This window comes from Herpailurus yagouaroundi, unplaced genomic scaffold (genome assembly GCF_014898765.1).
Source record: "Herpailurus yagouaroundi ecotype Mexico unplaced genomic scaffold, PumYag 182, whole genome shotgun sequence".
Taxonomy (NCBI): Eukaryota; Metazoa; Chordata; class Mammalia; order Carnivora; family Felidae; genus Herpailurus; species Herpailurus yagouaroundi.
Window position 1 is genome coordinate 51,360,108 of NW_024412413.1, and position 21,747 is coordinate 51,381,854.

A 21,747-nucleotide genomic window follows, 5' to 3' on the forward strand; every position below is an offset into this window, starting at 1 on the left:
TTCAAAAGGCGGAAGAAGACAGCCCAGTATCCAGCCTTATCCTCTAATGCTTGATGGAATTTTAAATGTCTTAAGAGTCTAATCATAGATCTTAGCACACAGACGCGGGTGAGGGCGTGTGCTGGAGGAACGTTTAGTATTTAATGTGAGAGCCGAAGCTCTGGGTTTAATTTTCAGATGCAGACTAAACAGCAGGTCTGCAGTGGAAGAGGGGCTGGTGAATTCTAAATGGAATCAGGAAACGGAAATGCTCTCCTTACAAATTTTAGGAGTTGGGTCCCCATGATCCCCCTCTTTGTGTGCAGTAAGGAGTGCAAAATCCCAGAAGTCCATGTCGGCTTTAATAAATCCTTATTTCTTCTCCTTGATTGCAAAGAATTCTGCAACTCCGTTATTATAAAAATGCTGCAGGCTAAAAATACATCTGCAATTTAAGCTATCTTGCCAATAAACCTACAAATACCTGGTTGTCTAGAAAGAGTCGTTATGGTTTAGTGACAGATTCTTATTGTCATCTTAACGTGTCCAACTCGTTAAGGACTCAGAAGGACAGACACATCTGAGAGTTTTTCACGTTGCTGAGTATCTCCAGCCAGTCCCACCCGAGAAGAAATAACGGGCTCTCTGCCTCAGCAGCAATGACCAGAAACCAATTTTTCAAGTTCCAGCTGCAGCTAAGTGACCCGCAAGACCGCAAAATGGAGTTTTTCTATTCCTCTGTCAGATATTTTAACTTAAAATGGATTTAAATAAACATTAAAAAAAAAGAGGGGGGTGCCTGGGTGGCTCAGGCGGTTGAGCGTCTGACTTCGGCTCAGGTCATGATCTCGAGGTTTATGGGTTCGAGCTCCGCGTCGGGCTCTGTGCTGACAGCTCAGAGCCTGGAGCCTGCTTCGGATTCTGTGTCTGCCTCTCTTTCTCTGCCGCTCCCCTGCTGGCGCTCTGTCTCTGTCTCTCAAAACTAAATAAACATTAAAAAAATTAAAAAAAAATGGATTGAGGCTGTTTAACTTAATGGAAAGTGATTATTTCCTCCAACTAGGAAAACTTTACATCAGATTTTTAAAAATACGTTAAATGGAACATATAGAAACCAGATAATCTGGCAAGTGGAAGGTATTCTGGTGGAAATGTTAGGAGGGGAATCTACTTTTTGAAAAAGGAGACTTAAGAAGTTGGGATATTCATGGCATTTGTACCTAGTGCTCTCTTTATTTTAGCTTTATGTCTATAGAAATATACAAGCGTCAGGACTATCCTGCATGTGTGACCATCAACTTGATAAAGTCAGTGTTAAGGTCTTTATTGAGGGATGTTTAAAGTAAAGAAGACTGCTTGATCCTAGAGGTCGTTGACCACAGACATCAGCCCTGGCATTGATGGGTTGTGTAACTCACGTCTATTCTCACTGTGTCAGACCAGTAATGACCATACCCACCGAACTGCCCAGCAGGGTGTGAGAGGAAAATGTGACAACCAAATGGGAACATTTTTGAAAAAAAAAAAAGAGAAAAAAAATCCTATAAGATACAGTGTGGAATAATTATTAATTGCAGTTACTCATTCTCTGTGTGTTTCTTTACCTGTGATTCAATGATAGATTGGTGAGAAAGAAACACACGATTTTTAAATAAAGCCTTGAAAAAGAAAACCAAACAAGATGTTTTTGATTTCTCAAATGCACTCCTGTTTCTCTCGTCTGTGTCCTTGATCAGGGTGCTGTCACCGAAAGTATCGTAAACAGAGGTCATGTTCATCCCCAGGATATGCAGATTTGTTTCCTGGGGTGAAGGGATATTTACCACTGATTTCAGAAGGGAGTCACACTTTGCAGATAAGGAAATCATTTCACGGATAAACTGACTGCAAGTTTCAAGATCCTGTAAGTCGCCCTTTCTGAGGATGGTGAGCTGTACGGATTTGCCATGCCCGTTCTAATGCTTACTAAAGGAGCCTCAGGTTTGAAAAATACTAAAGATGTAGCGAAAGGATTTTTGCACGAAGGAAGCATTCAGGAGAAGGAAGTTTATTTCAACATCTCCAAAAATGGTTGAGGAATGTTCTTGTTTTCATGCAAAGCAGTTTTTGAAAATGGCTAGGTTAAAGGGTATTTAATGGTTCCATTCCAGATGTGTTTATCGGTGGCACAGACCAGGAGAAACCTTTTCTCTTTGTTTTCTATGTGTATAAATTTTGCACATTGTTGTATTTGTCGCCAGGGAAGAGAACATTGCTGGATTTTAGTCAAACATTTTTCACCGAATGTTTTTCATTGTCCTGGGTTAGGACTTCTGCATAAGATTGTGAAAATATCAGTAACAGCAGTAAGTCAACAAGTAATTACTCAATATACATTTGAGTGTTCAGCAAACACTTCCTGAACGTAAAGGAAGTGTGTTGGACAAAGCAATAGATTTCTATTCAAACATTACAGATTTTCTTAGAAAGACCAGGTTTTAAAACCAGTTACTATTTATCCATATTAATTTGGGTCAGCATGTTTGGATAATGAGAAGAAAGTTTACCTATTGAATAAATAACTGGTGTTTATTCAACTCACATCACCACGCAGAGGGAAAGCAGGCAGACATTGCCATTTTCATTTTTAGCCTGATCCATGGGCTTCACATAGTTAAAAACAATCATACTTAAAAAAACAAAAAACAGGGGCGCCTGGGTGGCGCAGTCGGTTAAGCGTCCGACTTCAGCCAGGTCACGATCTCGCGGTCCGTGAGTTCGAGCCCCGCGTCGGGCTCTGGGCTGATGGCTCAGAGCCTGGAGCCTGCTTCCGATTCTGAGTCTCCCTCTCTCTCTGCCCCTCGCCCGTTCATGCTCTGTCTCTCTCTGTCCCAAAAATAAATAAACGTTGAAAAAAAAAATTTAAAAAAAACACAAAAAACAAAAAACAAAAAACAAAACAAAAAACAAAAACCAAAAAAAAACTCATATAGGAAATCTGGCAAACCCAGAAACACTAAATTTTTGCCTTTTGGAGGTTTTTACATTGAGTGATGTGTTTTCGCTTCTGTTAGAAGTTTATGTCATCTCTATGAGACATTCTCTGCCAAAACACAGCTGACTTCACCTCGCTCATATTCCCTTATTACAAGTGTTGGCTGAGCTAATTACTTCATATGTTTATGGTTAATAATAATTTTGATAGGTCTCTTTGCCCCACCTGTGCTGTTACGTCCTTGAGGGATTTTACTGTAAGGGTTAAACGTTGATGTCTGCTGTGCTCTCTCCTTTTCCCTTGACCTTTGCAATGTCAGAGGTCAGAGGTTAAATCAAAAAGTATTTCCTCTACAACAAAACAGTGCCGCTCAGGCTGGGCTTTGATAGAATTCTTCGTGTTTTGCCGGTTCGTACCAAACAATTACTGGCCCACAAAATGTTTTGCCAGCTTGAAAGAGCCTAAGTAGGAAAATAAATAAATCAGTGCTCTTTATGACTTGGGCAGCATAAATCACGGTGCAGTGGGAGAGTGACCATTTGCAAATCGGATTTATTAGGAATTATTTACTGCATTGGCCAAGGTACCATTTAAAAGACGAGTGTTGGACTGAGAATACCCTCCCTCTCCCCCCCTCCTCCTTTCTCCTTTGTGTGTCTAGACCGAGAGCCCCCAGTCAAAATGCCCTCTTTAAGAACAAGATGCTGACTGCAATTCATCAACGTGCTTGTCCCAAAACGAAATCTCTCCTTTTGCTCCAAACAATGTTTAGGTTGTCTGAAATATAAACATCCTTAAAACAGCCCTTGAAGTCCCTGTAAAAACATTCAACCTTTTTTTTTTTTTTTTTTAAGAGGGGAAAAGTCCCATGATAACCAGGCTTACTGAGAGTTCTTTGCCCTGGTACACCCCCCCACAGAAGATGTTACTCGCAGGTAAAGATTCTACCTCAAAACACAAAGCTCTGTTTCTGCTCTGTTAGAAACGGGGAACTTTCCAAGCCTCTCGTTGGGAAATTGAAAAGGAGCAGGTTTATACCTGTCTTCGTTGCTAGAGGTGGCGCTTGCCAGGGCAGAACAACCATGAGGAAACTGGGTTGAAAGTCAGGAGAACCGTTAGGATTTTTAAAGCTGATTTTCCTGTTTGGGTAGACTCAGGTGAGAAAAGACTGTCTGAATTATCTAGCAGGAGTCACTTTGGATCTCTGTTCAAAGCCTTCAGAGAAGGAACCCAAGAAACAAGAAGATATCTGACGGACCAGCCAAACCTTTTTAGAGGTCTGAGAGGGCGTGAGATTTATTCTCATCAAAGTGACAAGCCGAGGAACAGCATTCCCTCTATCGATAATAATAATCGGATACTTGTATGGGGTTAACTTTTATAAAAGCAACGCCGACAACAAATCCCACCACTGTTTCCTACCAAAGAATGTGTTCCATGTGGCCGAGAAGTCAACTGCATCACACTGCTAAAACACGAAGACATGAGCTCATTTCTATTTATTGCTTAATTTGTCATTTTAAATAGAGTGCCCTAGTAATCTTTGTTCTCACCGTTTCTGTAATTAAACAAAGTAATGTGAATATTGCAGATTTTTCTCTTTAGATTTTTAAGAGACCATTAACTGCCCCCTTAGGATGTGGGACACACTTAACGTCTGTAGCTGATGGCACCTGGTGGACTTTATAAACACAAACCCTGGCAGCAGGGTTTCCCTTAAATTTTTATTATTCTCTGGACACATGTATTTACATACATAAACACATATCTCAATTTGGGGACTTACTGTAATTCTACACTTGTATCCTCAGAATGAATTTTGTTGCTTTCTATACCAGTTTCCAGGAGTGGCACTCTTGAAGCTCTGGAATTCTCAAATTTCAGAATTTGATGGCATTGGGATATTTCACAATAGAGTCTTTGTAATTGCGACATACCGCCAAGAAAAGTGGTTCTGACTGCTTCAATCCTAATGAGAGGATGTGGCAATCACTGTAACATTTCCCCCTTAAAGATGAAACAATCTTTATTTTTGAAACGTGCAGGGAAAACGCCTGAGGTCAAAAAGACAGTTTTGGACGAATTCGAATTCTAGACTTTTTGAGAGTATAAATCTCTGGAAATTAGAAATCCAGCCTCCCCAAATAAGTCAGAACATAGTAATGCTCCCTGGAATTTATAGAATTATGGATCTCTCAAAGTTTTCTTGGGGGTAAGGGAGATGTGTTGTTATGATCCCAGTCCACAGATGGATAAATGAGGCACAGAGAGATTAATTCGTCCAGTGATGGGGCCAGAAAGCAAAACCTAGGTCTCCTTACACGCTGCCGAGCTCTTTTCTTTAGATGTGAAATACTTCATTGTATTAAAATTTTCACCACCTCAAAACAGGATCTGAATACAGTACTGTTGATGAAGAAAGGATATGAGCCTGAGTTAATCCAGACTGCCACATGGAAAAGCCATCTGGGAGGGTATTTTGAAATAAACAGATGGAAAAGGAAGAGATCCTTTTGAATGTAGTATTAAATTTACATTATCCTCCATGAACTTCCTTGTAGCCCCCATGTTTATATAATTCATCACTATGTCCTTAGACAATATAGATTAGGAAGCCCAATGAGCTCACATTCTTTTTTTGTTTTTTATTTTTTTAACTCTGAACTCTCCTTTCAAGGGCAACTTCTGGAGCAGGGTCTGTAACACAACCACACGGATCAGCGAAGACCAGCCCAGTCTATCTGTGCCTTCTTTGCCATTCCTGAGTTTCTTGGGAAAACATTTATTATTTCTTGGTGTATTACTGACCAATCCGCAGTTTCAGACACACTGATAATCTCCACCTGTAATTTATTTGTTTCTGCCCCTCTACTTTTGAATATGCCACTCATCTCATTCATAGCATCTCTGTTTCCCTAATTTATATCTCCATTTTCCCCTCTGCAACTAGATGGCAACACAAAATAAAAAGTCTTCCAGGAATTATCCCCTTAAGTAACACATGGTATTCCACTTATCCGACTGTATCCCCTATGTGCCTCATATCCATTGGCACTCTGTGGTCATTTGTTCAACAAATGTTCACATGTCTTCTCGTGCGTGTTCACCAAGTATCTTCACCTCTGGCTGCACATTAGAATCGCTTGGGGAGTTCATAAAAAATACCGATGCTTGGGTCTTCAGACCCCAAAAAATCAGAATCAGTGAAGGGTAGGGCCGGTGGCGTAGGCAAACTTGATCTTCAGGAAAAAAAGGTCCTGATCGGTAGCAGCTGTCAAATTCCACGGTGTAAATACTTACATCAGAGTCGATTTCAAGCTACCTACTGGACGTCACCTGACACAGAATTTGAAAGAGGTGCTCACGATTGGCTCACAAGGGCTGGCTCTGCATATACTACTGGGCAGGGTTCATGCATATACACAGTTCACGTACATGGTGATATATGTATGTCCTATATAATCTCTAGGTGATTCTACCATGCAGCTAAGGCTAAGAAACTCTGAACCAGATGACACATTTCTTGGATGCGATAACTATTTCATGTGCCTCATCTTCCCTACAACACCAAGAATAGATACTGAGTCAATGTTGTTAACAGACCACAGAAGGTTATTAATCGAATGTTCATAGCCAGTGATGCAACAGTGAACACGGCAGTATCCTTTGGCTCAAGTGAACTGACTTTTAAATTTACTTTGTCTTGATTTTCTTGCTGATGAAAGATGAGAGGCTAAATATATTCGCAATCTCCTACTTAAAATGTCAAGTTTTGGGGCGCCTGGGTGGCGCTGTCGGTTAAGCGTCCGACTTCAGCCAGGTCACGATCTCGCGGTCCGTGAGTTCGAGCCCCGCGTCGGGCTCTGGGCTGATGGCTCAGAGCCTGGAGCCTGTTTCCGATTCTGTGTCTCCCTCTCTCTCTGCCCCTCCCCCGTTCATGCTCTGTCTCTCTCTGTCCCAAAAATAAATAAAAAACGTTGAAAAAAATTAAAAAAAAAATAAAATGTCAAGCTTTTGTTTATATTTTGTTTTGTTTGATATTGTTTACAAACACTCAAACACTGGTATTTATTTTTAGTTCCCCGTACCACTGTTGGCTTTTAGGAATGGGGGCAGCCCTGAGAAATTTTTTTCATGTTAACTCTCTTTTATGCTACTTAACACATACATGTAATTACGCTGACACATTTTCCCTGCATGCTTACATGTGTTTAGAAGCTTCAGTTCTCTTTCAAGCAGCATTTGTAAAGAATAGTAGACACACAAGATTGCTCGGATGGTCTTTCCCAGTCAAAACAACATTGTCCCAAGAGAACAGGGTGCAAAGTACCTTTTTAGAGACCTCCAGAGAAAATATCACATGGATATTTTCAGTTATGTGAAAGAGATCTACAAAGAACTTGATAACCCACAACACCGGGTAACAACTTACTTCAGCAGTTTCTGTGTGATAAAGCCAGATCTCCTGGGTATCTCTTTAAACTTGGAAGGGGAGAATTGTGAGACACATTTATACTTTAAGAATGGTTAAATTGACTCTTGGTTAAATTTACTCGTGGTTAATTTAATCTTCAGGTTTTTTTCTTCCTTCAAGATCTACTTCCTCAATAGATACAATTCTTTTTTTTTTTTTTTTAATTTTTTTTTTTTTCAACGTTTATTTCTTTTTGGGACAGAGAGAGACAGAGCATGAACGGGGGAGGGGCAGAGAGAGAGGGAGACACAGAATCGGAAACAGGCTCCAGGCTCTGAGCCATCAGCCCAGAGCCCGACGCGGGGCTCGAACTCACGGACCACGAGATCGTGACCTGGCTGAAGTCGGACGCTTAACCGACTGCGCCACCCAGGCGCCCCCTCAATAGATACAATTCTTATGTTTCCATGTATAGATTATATTTAGGACAAAAACACGAAGCATAAAGAGTAAGAAAAGTAAACCTGGCTCCTCATTTTGATGTTGCCAACACCTCAGAAACTGTGATGCAGCCAAGAAGGCAGGACCTGAGGGTTCATCAATCTGCAAAATTGGTATGACTTAATTTCCCAGTTTCTCAGCCCTCTTTGAGGATGTTTTGGCTTATCCAAGGTTATGGAATAATTCAATGAACAGATATGTTTCCTGTCATGAATCATGATATATTTTTCAGCTAATAAGTCCTGTATCAAGTCAATGGAATATGGGTAGATAGAAGGAAAGGACAAAATTTGATGTTTAAGATTGGCAAAACACATGGTAAGATCATTAAATATTTCGTATGAGGCACTGAAATAAAGATTTTACTTTTTAAAGTATTTATATTTGCTTTGTACACTTTAGGCCTTGATCTTCTAGGGTTTTCTTTTCTTTTTCCTTTTAAGATTTTATTTGTAAGTAATTTCTTTTTTTTTTTTCAACGTTTTTTTAAATTTATTTTTGGGACAGAAAGAGACAGAGCATGAACGGGGGAGGGGCAGAGAGAGAGGGAGACACAGAATCGGAAACAGGCTCCAGGCTCCGAGCCATCAGCCCAGAGCCCGACGCGGGGCTCGAACTCACGGACACGCGAGATCGTGACCTGGCTGAAGTCGGACGCTTAACCGACTGCGCCACCCAGGCGCCCCAATAATTTCTACACCCAACGTGAGGCTCAGCCTTGAAACACCTTAGGATCAAAAGTCCCAAAAGCTCCATCAACTGAGCTCACCAGGCGCCCCCTACGGTTTTTGGTGACACAACTCAGACTATGTATTCCTGGCTTTGTCTGAAGGACACAACGAATTTTCATGAATACTGGGATGCTGACATAATCAAAACTAGAAAAGGACACATTTAAGGTTTAATTTGGGGTTATATCTTTTCACTTTACTCTTTATCTTAATTGGAAGGAAAAGAAAATCATAATGCCCATCTCTTACCTGAGCAGGCTTCTTCTGAACGACTTGTTGTGGCTGAGGAAGAAACAAACAAAAAACCTGTTACGTCTTAGAAGGAAACATACTTCATGACAATAATTAAGTATACGTGTTTCAAATATACACATTTGTCTGCAAAAATTTGGTTCTAAAATTAGATTCACGGGAGTTATGAAAGGGCCTAATTTGCTAACATTTTGCTTTAAAAACACTCCGCTCTCTTGGGATACACTTTACATACGATACAACTCACCAATAATGTGTATAATTCAGTTTCTTTAGTACATCCGGAGAGTTGTAGTGTCATCATCATCACAATCTAATTTCAGAACATTTCACCTCCTCTAGAAGAAACGCCATACCCGTTATTATTGACTACCCCCCACTCCCTGCTGCCTGCCTAGTCACCCTGCCATCCCTAACCAACCACTCATCTCTCCGTCCCTGTAAATCTGCCTACTCCAGACATTTCAGGTAAATGGAATCATACAATATATGGTCTTTTGTGCCTGGCTTCTTTTACTTAGCGTAACGTGTTCCAGGGTCATCTGGGTCATACCATGCATCGGTCCTTCATTCCTCTTTATGACTCCATACCATCCCATTGTATGGCCACACCACATTTTGTTGATCCATCCGTCAGTCGATGGACATTTGGGTTGTTTCTGCCATTTGGCTATCATGAATAATGCTATGAGCATTCGTATGCAAGTTTTAGTGGAGACATGTTTTCATTTCTCTTGGGTAGTTTGGAGTGGAATTTCTGGGTCATACAGGTGACTCTAGGATAAACTTTTTGAGGAGCTGTCAGTATTTCAAAGCAGCTGCACCATTTTACATTTCCACCAGCAATGCATGAGGGTCCCAATTTCTCCACATACTTGCCAACACTTGCTGTTGCCTGTCTTTTTCATTATAAATATCCCACTGGGTGTGAAGTTCGTCACTGGGGTTTTGATCTGATTTTTCCCTAATGACAATTGAGGCTGAAAATCTTTTCATGGGCTTATGGGCAATTTATTTATCTTCTTTTTTTTTTTTAATGTTTATTTATTTTTGAGAGACGGAGAGAGAGAGAGAGAGGGAGTGGAGGAGGGGCAGATAGAGAGGGAGACACAGAATCCGAAGCAGGCTCCAGGCTCCGAGCCATTAGCACAGAGCCCAATGCGGGTCTCGAACTCACGAACCACGACACCATGACCTGAGCCGAAGTCGGACACTTAACCGACTTACCCACCCAGGTGCCCCAATTTATGTATCTTCTTTAGAGAAGTATCTTCCAGATCTCTTGCCCATTTTCAAATGTGTCTTTTCATTATTGAGTTAAGAGTTCTTTATATGTTCTGGATATGAGTACCATCAGAATATGATTTGCAAATGTTTTCTACCATCCTGTGGGTTTGTTTGCTTTCTTGATGGTTTCATTTGCAGAATATTGTATTCTATCTGTATCTGTATCTAATTACGTATATAGAACAGAATTCTCTTTTTTGAGTGAAACACCTAAGGGAAGTTTTTTCTACCCAGCTTAAATGAATTTTCCAATAATTAGAATATTAGAAAGATATTTAAACCATTCTTTGGTATTGTAAAGTTGGGATTTGAAGCCCGAGCTTTTTGATGGATGACTTCAAACAAAGTGACTTCAGAGTACTCACTTTCACATCTGAATATGAGCCTCAGGCTCTGGGCTGATGGCTCAGAGCCTGGAGCCTGTTTCCGATTCTGTGTCTCCCTCTCTCTCTGCCCCTCCCCCGTTCATGCTCTGTCTCTCTCTGTCCCAAAAATAAATAAACGTTGAAGAAAAAAATTTTGAATATGAGCCTTACTTCTTCTATGTACCTATCACTAGGGTTCACAAGTCCAACCGAGCCACTCTGATGTGGCCAGTGACGCACTTTCGTGGCACAAATGAAAAAAATAAAATTTCTACAGTTCTCCCAAATGACAGAAGTTAGGGTAAATTCACTATATCGTGGGGGCATACAGCTCCTATTCATTTTCCTTCCTCTCGGAATTTCTGTGATGATGCGATTGTCCTATGGCTGACATATTAAACATGTTACATAAAGATCATCAGAGCTTTTTTTTTTTTTTTTGGATGGACGAGATAAACAGTTTTCAACATGGCAAGATACTTTTGTTCACTGAAAAGAAAAAAAATTCTGCCCTTTGACTTGAAAACCACAGGAGAGATGACATCATGAAAAGCCAGGTATGGAGACGATGTCTTCTCCAAGTGGAACTGAACCAAACGTGATTAGGACTGCTTGCCTCTGAGGGTCCAAAAGTGTGTGCTAAGAGAGTATTCATTTCAGAAGAGCCATGTGTCAGGACAGACCCTTTCTTCCTTCTCTTTCTTCCCGCCGATTACACCTGTACACATGTTTACTCCCAAACCGCTTCAAATCCCCACGCATTCTTGCAGGCTGACTGGTTTCTACTGCCCAGAAGTTCCCCTCCTCTTTTGGCTGAAGATCCCGCATTCATGTGGCTTCTGCGCACTGCGGGGCTCAATGAAATCCTCTGAAAGGGCTGCCAACTCACCCAATTTTCCATGAATTAGGTCCTGACACTTCAATGAGGGGAAAGACAATGTCTGAAACTCTGCCAGCGCTGGCTCCCGGCCTAGCCCGTGTCACAGAACCTCTCCCGGCGGCCCTTGCACACAGCACTTCATACTTTTCCGACCACCAAACAAACAGACCCTTGAACGCTCTCAGTGCCAGTTGGGGTTACGGCTGCCAGCATGTTTTCCCAGCCTCTGGCACCCAATGGCTCCAGACCGTGCCGAGAAAGTTTTTTGTTGTTGTTATTTTGTTTGGTTGTTATTTTTTTTTTTTTATGAATGGCTTGGATAGAAAATGCAGACGGAAGCATAATACTACAGCCATTCATAAAAAGGGAAAGGAAACAAACCGTAGTCTGGCGATCTTCGGAGACACCAAACAAACTGCAAGTCTCTTATCTTCCTTGAAGTATCTCCTAGCTTAGGACTAAGTGTTGATACCTAGAAAACAGTTGCCCCTTAGGATTCCTGTCATCAGAAACGTGGTCGGCCGTATATCTCTATAAGAATTGAATAATGTCAACTACGCACATCAATCTTTAGTGTGACCGGCAGGATACTTTCCTGCACCTCAATACATGAGTAATATTTTGCACGTGCTTTTCCCACATAAAAACCAAAATCCTTTCTATTTTTAACAGCTGCCCCTTTATGACCAGGAGGTCCCAAGCCTTATTATTTCCATATTTCCCCCCCCCCCCCGCCCCCCGCAGGGAAACTAAGGTAACTAAAGTAACTGAGGTAAATAGGGAGTTTAAGTAACCTCCCAGAGATCATTTTCTCAAGCTAAAACAACCTGGGTCTTCTAGTTCTTTTAATACCCTGTAAAACGCTCCGAGGAAACCCATCTTCCTCCTTAACCAAAGATAAATAAATAAATAAATAAATCAATAAATAAATTCAAATCCAGGTCCAATCCAGGAGGAGAAGGGCCTTGATTTCCAACTCCAGATTCACCTTCTTCTTTGGGATCTCTCAGGATTCCCCACTGCCACCAGGGCCAGAGGAAGGCCATGGCTTCCCCAGCAGGGCCCAGGTCTGGTTCCACAGGCGACTCTAGGCGACTCCAGTCCTGAAGACTCCAGGCGACTACCAGAGGACGAGAGTTAGGTCCCAAAGCTCCAGCTGATTCTTTCTCCCCCACTGGAAAGTCTGCCTTTATTATCAAGTGTGGAGGGTCTAAGAAGTCCCTTTTAAAGGCATGGATTTCGGGGCGCCTGGGTGGCGCAGTCGGTTAAGCGTCCGACTTCAGCCAGGTCACGATCTCGCGGTCCGTGAGTTCGAGCCCCGCGTCGGGCTCTGGGCTGATGGCTCAGAGCCTGGAGCCTGTTTCCGATTCTGTGTCTCCCTCTCTCTCTGCCCCTCCCCTGTTCATGCTCTGTCTCTCTCTGTCCCAAAAATAAATAAACGTTGAAAAAAAAAATTAAAAAAAAATAAAATAAAATAAAGGCATGGATTTCATAATGACTGTTCTAGTGCACAAATTAGCAAAGTCCTCTATAGTGGCTCATTTGGATGATTCTGCTGATTGTTTTTTTTTTTTTTTTTAATTTTTTTTTCAACGTTTATTTATTTTTGGGACAGAGAGAGACAGAGCATGAACGGGGGAGGGACAGACAGAGAGGGAGACACAGAATCGGAAACAGGCTGCAGGCTCTGAGCCATCAGCCCAGAGCTTGACGCGGGGCTCGAACTCACAGACCGCGAGATCGTGACCTGGCTGAAGTCGGACGCTTAACCGACTGCGCCACCCAGGCGCCCCTCTGCTGATTGTTTTTTAATAAGTCTGTGCCCATGAGTTCCTACAGCTTGGGCACGTTGTCGACTTGGTGTGCAAACCCCTTCGTGCCCTGAAATCTGAGGTACTTTAAGTTACTAAGAGATAGTTACACCTTTCAAAAAGTTTGTAATGCAAATCTCTCGTTCGGCCGTTGTATTTAAACATCTAAAATAGTAGGTAAAAGACAGCTTTCCAGCCAGAATGAAATGACATCATCAGCGACTACAAAGGACTTCGAAGGAATGCTGTGGGTTAATACAACGTTAAAATCAAACCGTGAGAACTAAAAAGACCCCATCAATAGAACAGATCACGTAAAGATGAAGAAAGGCCCTCTTCTCACCACATGGGCTCCAAAGTATGGTTCTCTGCAGGCTCATCCTTCCATTGCACTAGTTCAGCCAAATTCAATGTACCGTCTTTACACACACAAGTATTATTGTTAAAGTTTGTACGTAGCGTAGGATACAGCATGCTAAGAAATCACAAAGGATACTAAACGAAAAGCACATACTTTTAGATTTCGGAGATCATAGGGCAAACCAGTATTTCTCCAAATGAAAGGAAAACAGCTATTGATTTTTTAATGTCCACAGAGTATTTTGGTTTTTGAGATTTTACAGAAAGACACTTGTAAAGGACATGGCCTGCCACACCATCTATTTCAGAATAATTAAGGGGTTCCCTAGCCCTTCTGAGAATCCAGCCTACGGTTCCAGGGAGTCTAGGTATTTAAAGCTGATACTTAGACAGCTAAGCCACCTTTCTAGTAGGCATTGAAAGAAAATCCTTCATAACAAAGGACCTAGACATTAGTAGCTCATTTTTAGTACTAATCTCAACAGTAAATGAAATGAGGCTGGAATTGGGCTTACCAACTTAACTTTTTAAAAAATCAGGCTCAGTGTGCAGTAAAGTGAGGATATCCTTATGAAAAAAGTCTCAAGTTAACCTCTGAAAGAAAATAGCCCTTCATTTGGATCTTTGTACAGATGGGTCTTTTGGTTTCATGTAAGCAGCAGATTTTTAATCTCATTATATCTTTTGTTTTTGCCAGCCAGTGGGAGGAGGTTTTGTCCCCTTTGCTTGAAAATCATAAGACCGTTGTTCCATCAAGAGGTACTTCTGTTCCCTAGCACAATCTTCTCTTCATGTGAATTGGTTTTCATTCTCACGGCAGTTTAGAGTAAGACAGATCCCCTAGCTGTTTACTAAAAGAGGATTTTAAAACCCTCATTTCTTCTGTGAGACATTTAAGGGGACTTTAACTTCTCCCCAAATAACATCTCACAGGTAAGTCTAGCTTTAAAAATTTTTAAATTAAATATGGGATACTAAAACGTTTGCTAAATAGATATTTGCTTTTAGACCTCCAGAGAGTCCTTTAAAAAAAAAAAGTTACTTATTTTTGAGAAAGAGAGAGCGAGGGGGAGAGAGAGACAGAGTGCGAGCAGGGGAGGGGCAGAGAGAGACGGAGACACAGAATCTGAAGCAGGCTCCAGGCTCCGAGCTGTCAGCACAGAGCCTGACGCAGGGCTCGAACTCATTAACCGTGAGATCATGACCTGAGCCGAAGTAGGACACTCAACTGACTGAGCCACCCAGGCACCCCTAGACTTCCAGAGAGTCCTTTATGCCTAAGTCAGCACGTTGAAAGGGTGGGGCTTATGACTGCAATTGTAACCACACAAGTACAACTGCCTTCATATTTTGCCCAAACTGATGAATGCATCCCTACCGTTTGGAGAAAATTTCATTAAGTAAGATTGAATTCATTCATTAAATTGGCCTACTGCTCAATGACCTCATCTGCTTTCTGGACTAAATTAATTGGTTATGTGTAGTAAAAAGTATCAAACAAATTCAATAAGTAGACACAGCCCAGATTCTACACAGGCAATTGTCCAGTTTCTCCATAAACACTCCAAATATGACCATGAGCCATGAGGGCCAGCAGGAGCTGCAAGTCATGTGGTGTACATGCCTATGGGAGTGCTTTTTGACTTGTATTTTGAACAACACCCTTTTTCACCCTTGTCCCCAATAGTTTAAAGGCAAAAATATGACCATTCTTTCTGTCTCTAACCAAGATTCATTTCCATTTCTGTGCTGAGAAATATGCTTTTCACCCTCTGAAATTTCACAATGCCATTTTGGATGTATGTTCTTTGAACATGATATTAACCCAACTGAAGGGAGACTACTATCATCAAGAATGAAAATTCTTTCCTGCTTTTCATGAAATGGTGTATCAACACATTTGCTCACGATCTTCTGGATTCATAGTTTTGAAACTTCAGTACTCTAGAATGTCAAGATTTGTATTTGGGTTCCTTTAACAAAATGAACATGCTCTACAGGTTTTGAACCCTTTTTTTTTAGGACATGAAAACCTCTCCCTCTCCTTTTACAAATCAGATCGTAAGTGGAATCCCCCAACAGAAAGCAGACAAAATGAAAATGGTCCTTCTGACAGGAGTATCAGTGCCTCATTCACATGACTTCCACTCCAACCCATTCCTGGCCCTCTAAGATGCCCCTGGAGCCCCTCAATGGAACACCAGAGCTCCAGGGAAGGTCAAATAAAGGTCCCCGATCTTCAGATGCAAATCCTCCATCGACCTGTATCACCAAGATAGGCAGAGGCAGAGCAATCCCGTTCACTCAGCATGATTTAGACTGTTGTTAGGTTGAACCATATGAACTTGCATTTGTGTTTGTCAAAAACAGTGAAACGGCAACAATTTCATATCGTTTGGCCCAATAGACTCAAGGTGAGGTGACCATTCTCCTTGTAATTTTTGTGATTTGTCATTAGGCTCTGGTAGCCTGTAAGTACTGTGGATTTTTACAGTGCACCTAGATCCTGCACTCAGTTTCCCATGCTGCTCCACCCTGGCTCCTGATCCTGATGCTTATTTTGCCAAAGTCCTGCCAGACTCTGTGGTCTGGTGAAAGGGGGGATTTGCCTATCCTAAGGATGGTGCTCCAGTTTTCTCGTTTATTCTGCAGCTGTTCTCCCAGTCTACCATGGCGGCCTTTGTGACCATCTAGCTAACCTCTTCTCATACCCACACAAGCCCTTCTGAATTCTACTTCTTCACTGAAATTGAACGGCTGGAATACTCTGTATATAACAATTCCTGGTGGCTATTCAGGAAAGCTCTAAAAGGAAACAACATGTAACTTCTCATTTAATTTAGAATGGTCAACTTCAGCTGTTGCCACTAGTATAAAGAAGTTGAGTTCAGAGTATTCTCTAACGCCAAGCGATCCCATATTATTTACCTAAGATTTTTTTTTTTTTTTTTGTAATTAGATAGGAACCTGGGGTGTCTAAAGTTTGAACAATTTATTTCAGATCAAATACTGGTGTGACAGTGTGAGGATGCGACTCAGCTACAGCTATACAAATCCCATCTCTGTTGCGCATACCACTTTTCTTGGGCATACCACTTTTCTTCCCAGTCTTGTTTTCGTGGCTTCCTCAGTTGAGAATGATTGTGCCCCCTTGTGGTGGGAGGCCTTAGTACACAGAAACCACCGACCACGACTAGCTGGTGACAATTTTCCGCCAGCTTAGAAAAAGCTTGAGTTAGGTCATAACTTCTATTTCTTGTGCCTCCTGTGTGCAGTTAGAGATGACTATGCAACGTGTGTACACATGTAGCCCCGGATGGTTACAATTTGACAGCAACATCTGGCTCTTATAGTGCAAAGGAGATTTTGTAGTTCTCTGTACAAAGTCTCCTAAGAAGTGATAAATCTATGGGGAGTTTTGGCAAAATCTCTGGAATTTCTGCTTGGTATTGGGGGGAAGGGGAGGTGTTCTTTATTTTATACTCTACTTGGCTTCACTCTTAGACTTTAATGCAAAAGACAAAAGTAAGCCTCATTTTAAAAGTATTTATTGGATTACTGTAGCAAAGCGTCCTCACTGCGGCTGGGCTCATTTCATCTATTCAAGAATGAGAATAGGCGCAATCGGCTCTAGCTAGTGTTTATTAACATCAGCCTGGGTGTGTATGGCAACGCCACAGCAGTTCTCATGAGAAAAGATTTGGAGGGCCAATACTTCGGAGTCTTCGCCGACCTTCTGGTGCCTTTCAGACACCTCCAGAACGGAGGGCAAAAATCAACAGGGGACCCTTTAAAAATTTCAGTGTCCTGATTAGCTTCAAAAGCCAACCATCTATAATCTGATGAAGGTATTTATTGGCTTATCAAATCCTAATTGATATTTGAGAAACTATACATCAGATGGGGACTGGGTGCACAAAATGAATAATAAACGTTTCCTGGCCTCAAGAAGCCTAGAGTCTAATGGGGGAGACAAAGACATAGATATTAGAATACAATATGCAATTTTAGATTATTTTTAGATTTTTAGATTTAGATATTAGAATACAATATGCAATTTTAGATTATTTTTCTATGTTCAATGCAATCTCTTATGTTCAATGGAATTTTAAGTGTAGAGGGGCATAGTCATGATTATTTGCCTTCTAATAGGGAAAATGAGAAAGTAGAGATAGAAGGGAAAAAAGGATGTAGGAAGCAATTTGACGATTTGATGTAGGAGAAGAGTATCACTTCTTTCCTAAGCTTAAAAATCAAATCAAAACAAAAAAAGATGTAGTATGGGGGTAATGTCAAAATTGCGGTTAGTCTTAAAATGATACTGTGATGTGCTCCTGAGTTATAGCATTTCATAGGCATTTTTATTTTATAGAAGATGACCATGCTTTGGGGATACAAGGCATTCTAAAGTGAACAGCCACACACAGGTGGGGCAAAGGAATACACGGTCTCGTGAGTTGACTTTTCATTTCCATGCTTGCCAATTCTCCAAGATTTGGGGAGGAAACTCACCCGTAGGCGAAAATTTCACCTGAGTGAAAATGGTGAGATTAACGTTACTTCACAGAAAAAGAATCCATCTGTTTCAGTCCTATTTCCTTATTCTATAAGTTTTTAAGCACGAACACTACTTATTGTTTAAAGGCTCAAATTCTTTCTTTCTTTCTTTAGATATTTCTTTTTCCCTGTGTATGACCATTCATATAGCTAGTGCACTTTGCATATGCACACATGGTTAATAGCACCAAAGTAAAATGAATAATTGTTTGAAACCCCATGATGCCGGGTTTCAGCAAATCGAACACATGCACAGACGCTGAGGGCTGAGTTCGAACTTGAGCTAATGTCAACTTTAGCCAGGTAGAAAGACTAATTAATGTTCAATACTGGATGAAAATAGACACCTACGACATAATGGAAATTAAATGATATATTATTGAAGACGAACAATAATTAATACTCCAGGTTGGTTGGTGGCATACCTGAAAGTCCATTTAAGACATAATGTCTTCTTAACGTTTGACTGATTATTCAGATAGTCATCATATGAAACTGGATTGGGACTTTTTTTACATAACCAATTTTATATAATATTTATGCCTTTTCCTGTGTGGTTGGCCATTTGCTTCTGATAGACACAATGTGATTTTTAAAGTAGTTCTAATTACTTTTATTTGGATGAAAGAGATTTAGAATCATTACCTAGAACATTTCTTTGGGACATCAGCATCATGGTGGGGTGAGTCATTCCTTTTTTCTGTCCTCTCTGATTTACAACTACTCAGACATCCAAAACAGAAAAAAAAAAAAAAAGTTGCCCTTGCACAGCACATCAGGACACCCGAGAGATCCACTGGACTGCAGAGGAGGTGGCAGAGTTAGGGAAATGGCAGTGGAGCCCACAGCAGCCAACGTAGTGATGGCAGAGAGAGGGTGGCAGCTGACCAGCAGTAAGCCAGCAGAACTTTTCCAGCAAAGGAGGTGGAGGGTAAACGTGGCAAGTGAAGGTCTGCTTGGTCATGTCCTACAGCTGGAGGGACCCCCTGCTCTCTCTGAGAAAAGATGGCAGTGACTGGGGTGGGGAAGGAAAGGAAAAGGAAGTAGGCAGACAAAGAACCGAAGGAAATCTCTCCTGCTATCCGCCCCAGGAGTCAAGAGGATTGCCCATGGACCACTGGGATCCTTCCACCTTGAGAATATCCCTACTGGGCAGTGGGCATACCTAATGCCCAAGTGCTCAGTACACATATCTCCTCCTTTGCTGCCACCTTTTCCTTCCCCGCCCCCCTCCTTTTAATATTTGCTGCCAACATTAGTGGGGAGTCAGCTCTGGGTAAAAGAAACCAAAAACATGTGCTATAGCGCCACCTTCTGGAAAGCAAAAGGAAGGTTCTAAACTACCACCTATTGAACTGCTAGAATCAAAGTAAACAAAACCATGCCTAAAAAAGAAAGGTATTCCCTATTTCTGATGTAGAGGCAGAGGCACATCTCGTCAAACACCATGAAAAACCATGGTAAAACAGTACCACGAAAAGTGACAATTTTCCACCAACTGAGCCTAAAGACATGGAATACTGCAACCTAACTGATAAAGAACTGAGAAGAGCTGTTATAAAGAAATTCCACAAGCTACAAGAAAATTCAAAAGTTCACACAACGATCTTAGGGATAAACAGGAGTATTTTACCAAAGAGATTAATATTAAAAAAGTATCAAACAGAAATTCTAAAGCTGAAGACCTCAATAAATGTGATGAAGAATGCATGAGAATGCATTGGATATAAAGCAATCATATGAAAAAGAGAACTAGTGAGCTTGAGGATAGAAATATAGGAATTATTCAAGTGGAAGAGGGGACAGAACAAGATTTTAAAAAGTAAAGAAACCCTCTGAGAACTATTTGACTCCACTGGAGGAGCCAACATAAGAATAATGTGTATCCCAGAAGAAGTGAGGGAGAAGGGAGCAGAGAGCATATTTAAAGAAATAATAGCTGAGAAGTTCCCAAACCTGGGGAAGGAACTGGACATACAAGTCCATGAAGCTAATAAAATACCTTGCTATCTCAATGCAAAAAAAAAAATCTCGTCTTCAAGACACATTATATTAGAAATATAAAAAGTCAATGATAAAGAAATAGTTTTAAAGGCAGCCAGGAGAAAAAAGGTAGTAACTTACAAAGGTATTCCCATTAGGCCACTGCAGATTTCTCAGCAGAAACTCTCTGGGCCAGAAAAGAATGGAATGACATATTCAAAATACTAAAAGATAAAAACTTTCAGTCAAGAATACGCTACCTGGCAAAATTATCTTTCAGATATAAAGCAGAAATAAAGGCTTTCCCGGACAAACACAAGCTGAAGCAGTTCACTACCACTAGACCTGTCTTATAAGAAATGTTGCAAGGAGTTGTTCAAAGGTATACAAAGGCAAAGGTATACAAAGGCAAAGGTATACAAAACTCTGATAAGGTGAAAAACAGAATTAGAACTGTAACTTTTTGAATGTTATGTTAAACGCAACTATAGCATAAAGGTTATAAAAAAAGGATTAAAAATAACCATCACTACTACAATTTGGTAACATACAGCATAAAAAGATAATTTGTGACATCAAAAATATAAAAGGGGAAGAGTAAAAGGATGGAAACTTTATAGGTAAAAGAAGATAAATTTCTATCAGCAGAAAAAGGACTATTTTATCAATGAGATGTTTTATGTAAACTTCTTGGTAATCACAAAGCAAAAATCCAGAGTAGAGACATGAAACATAAAAAATGGGGAGAAAGAGCAAATCAACATGGAAAACCACAAATTTACAAAGGTAAACAGAAACAGAAGGAAAAAGAAACAATGGAGAAACAAAATAACCAGAAGACAAAAGATAAAATGGCAGTAGTAAATCCTTACATATCAACAATTACTTTAAGTGTAAATGGATTGATCTCACCTATCAAAAGGCACAGAGTGGCTGGATGCACAAAAAAACCAAGACCCAATTATATGCTGCCTATAGGAGACTGATTTTAGCTCTAAAGAAACACACATGCTCAAAATAAAAGGATGGAAGGTGATATTCCAAACAAATGGAAATCTTTAAAAAGAAGGTGAGCGTGGCCATAGTTATATCTGGCAAAATAGACTTCAAACCAAAATGTGTAACAACAGACAAAAAAGGCAATATATAATGATAAAGGGGTCAATGTCAAGAAAATACAGCAATCTGGGGCACCTGGGTGGCTCAGTCAGTTAAGTAAGTGTCTGACTCTTGTATTTGGTCATGATCTCATGGTTTGTGGGTTTAAGCCCTGCGTTGGGCTCTGTGCTGAGCGACGCTTAACCAACTGAGCTGCCCAGGTGCCCCTATGAAATATATTAAGGAATTAATAACATGTCTTAAGGGAGAAATAGACAACAATACAATGATTGTAGGGGACTTCAATACCATTGTCAGCAATGGATAGATTGTCCAGATAGAAAACAAGGAAATGTTGGAACTGAATCACACTTTAGAACAAATGAACTTAATAGACATATACAGAACATACTATCCAAGAGCAGCAAAATACACATTCTTCTCAAGTGCACATGAACATTCTCCAGGACCTATCATATGATAGGCCACAAAACAAATCTTAGCAAATTTAAGAAGACTGAAATCATACCAACTATCTTCCCTGACCACAATACT

General features: G+C 40.7%; 1 protein-coding gene across 2 annotated transcripts in view; it reads right to left on the minus strand.

Moving 5' to 3' along the window:
* HMGA2 (high mobility group AT-hook 2) overlaps nucleotides 1-21,747 on the minus strand; it is a 142,050-nt gene that overhangs the window by 4,057 nt on the left and 116,246 nt on the right. For both annotated transcript variants that reach the window (XM_040491497.1, XM_040491496.1), the window contains one exon: nucleotides 8,849-8,881. In XM_040491497.1, the coding sequence (XP_040347431.1) occupies nucleotides 8,849-8,881 (33 nt within the window). The remainder of the gene's footprint in view (nucleotides 1-8,848; nucleotides 8,882-21,747) is intronic.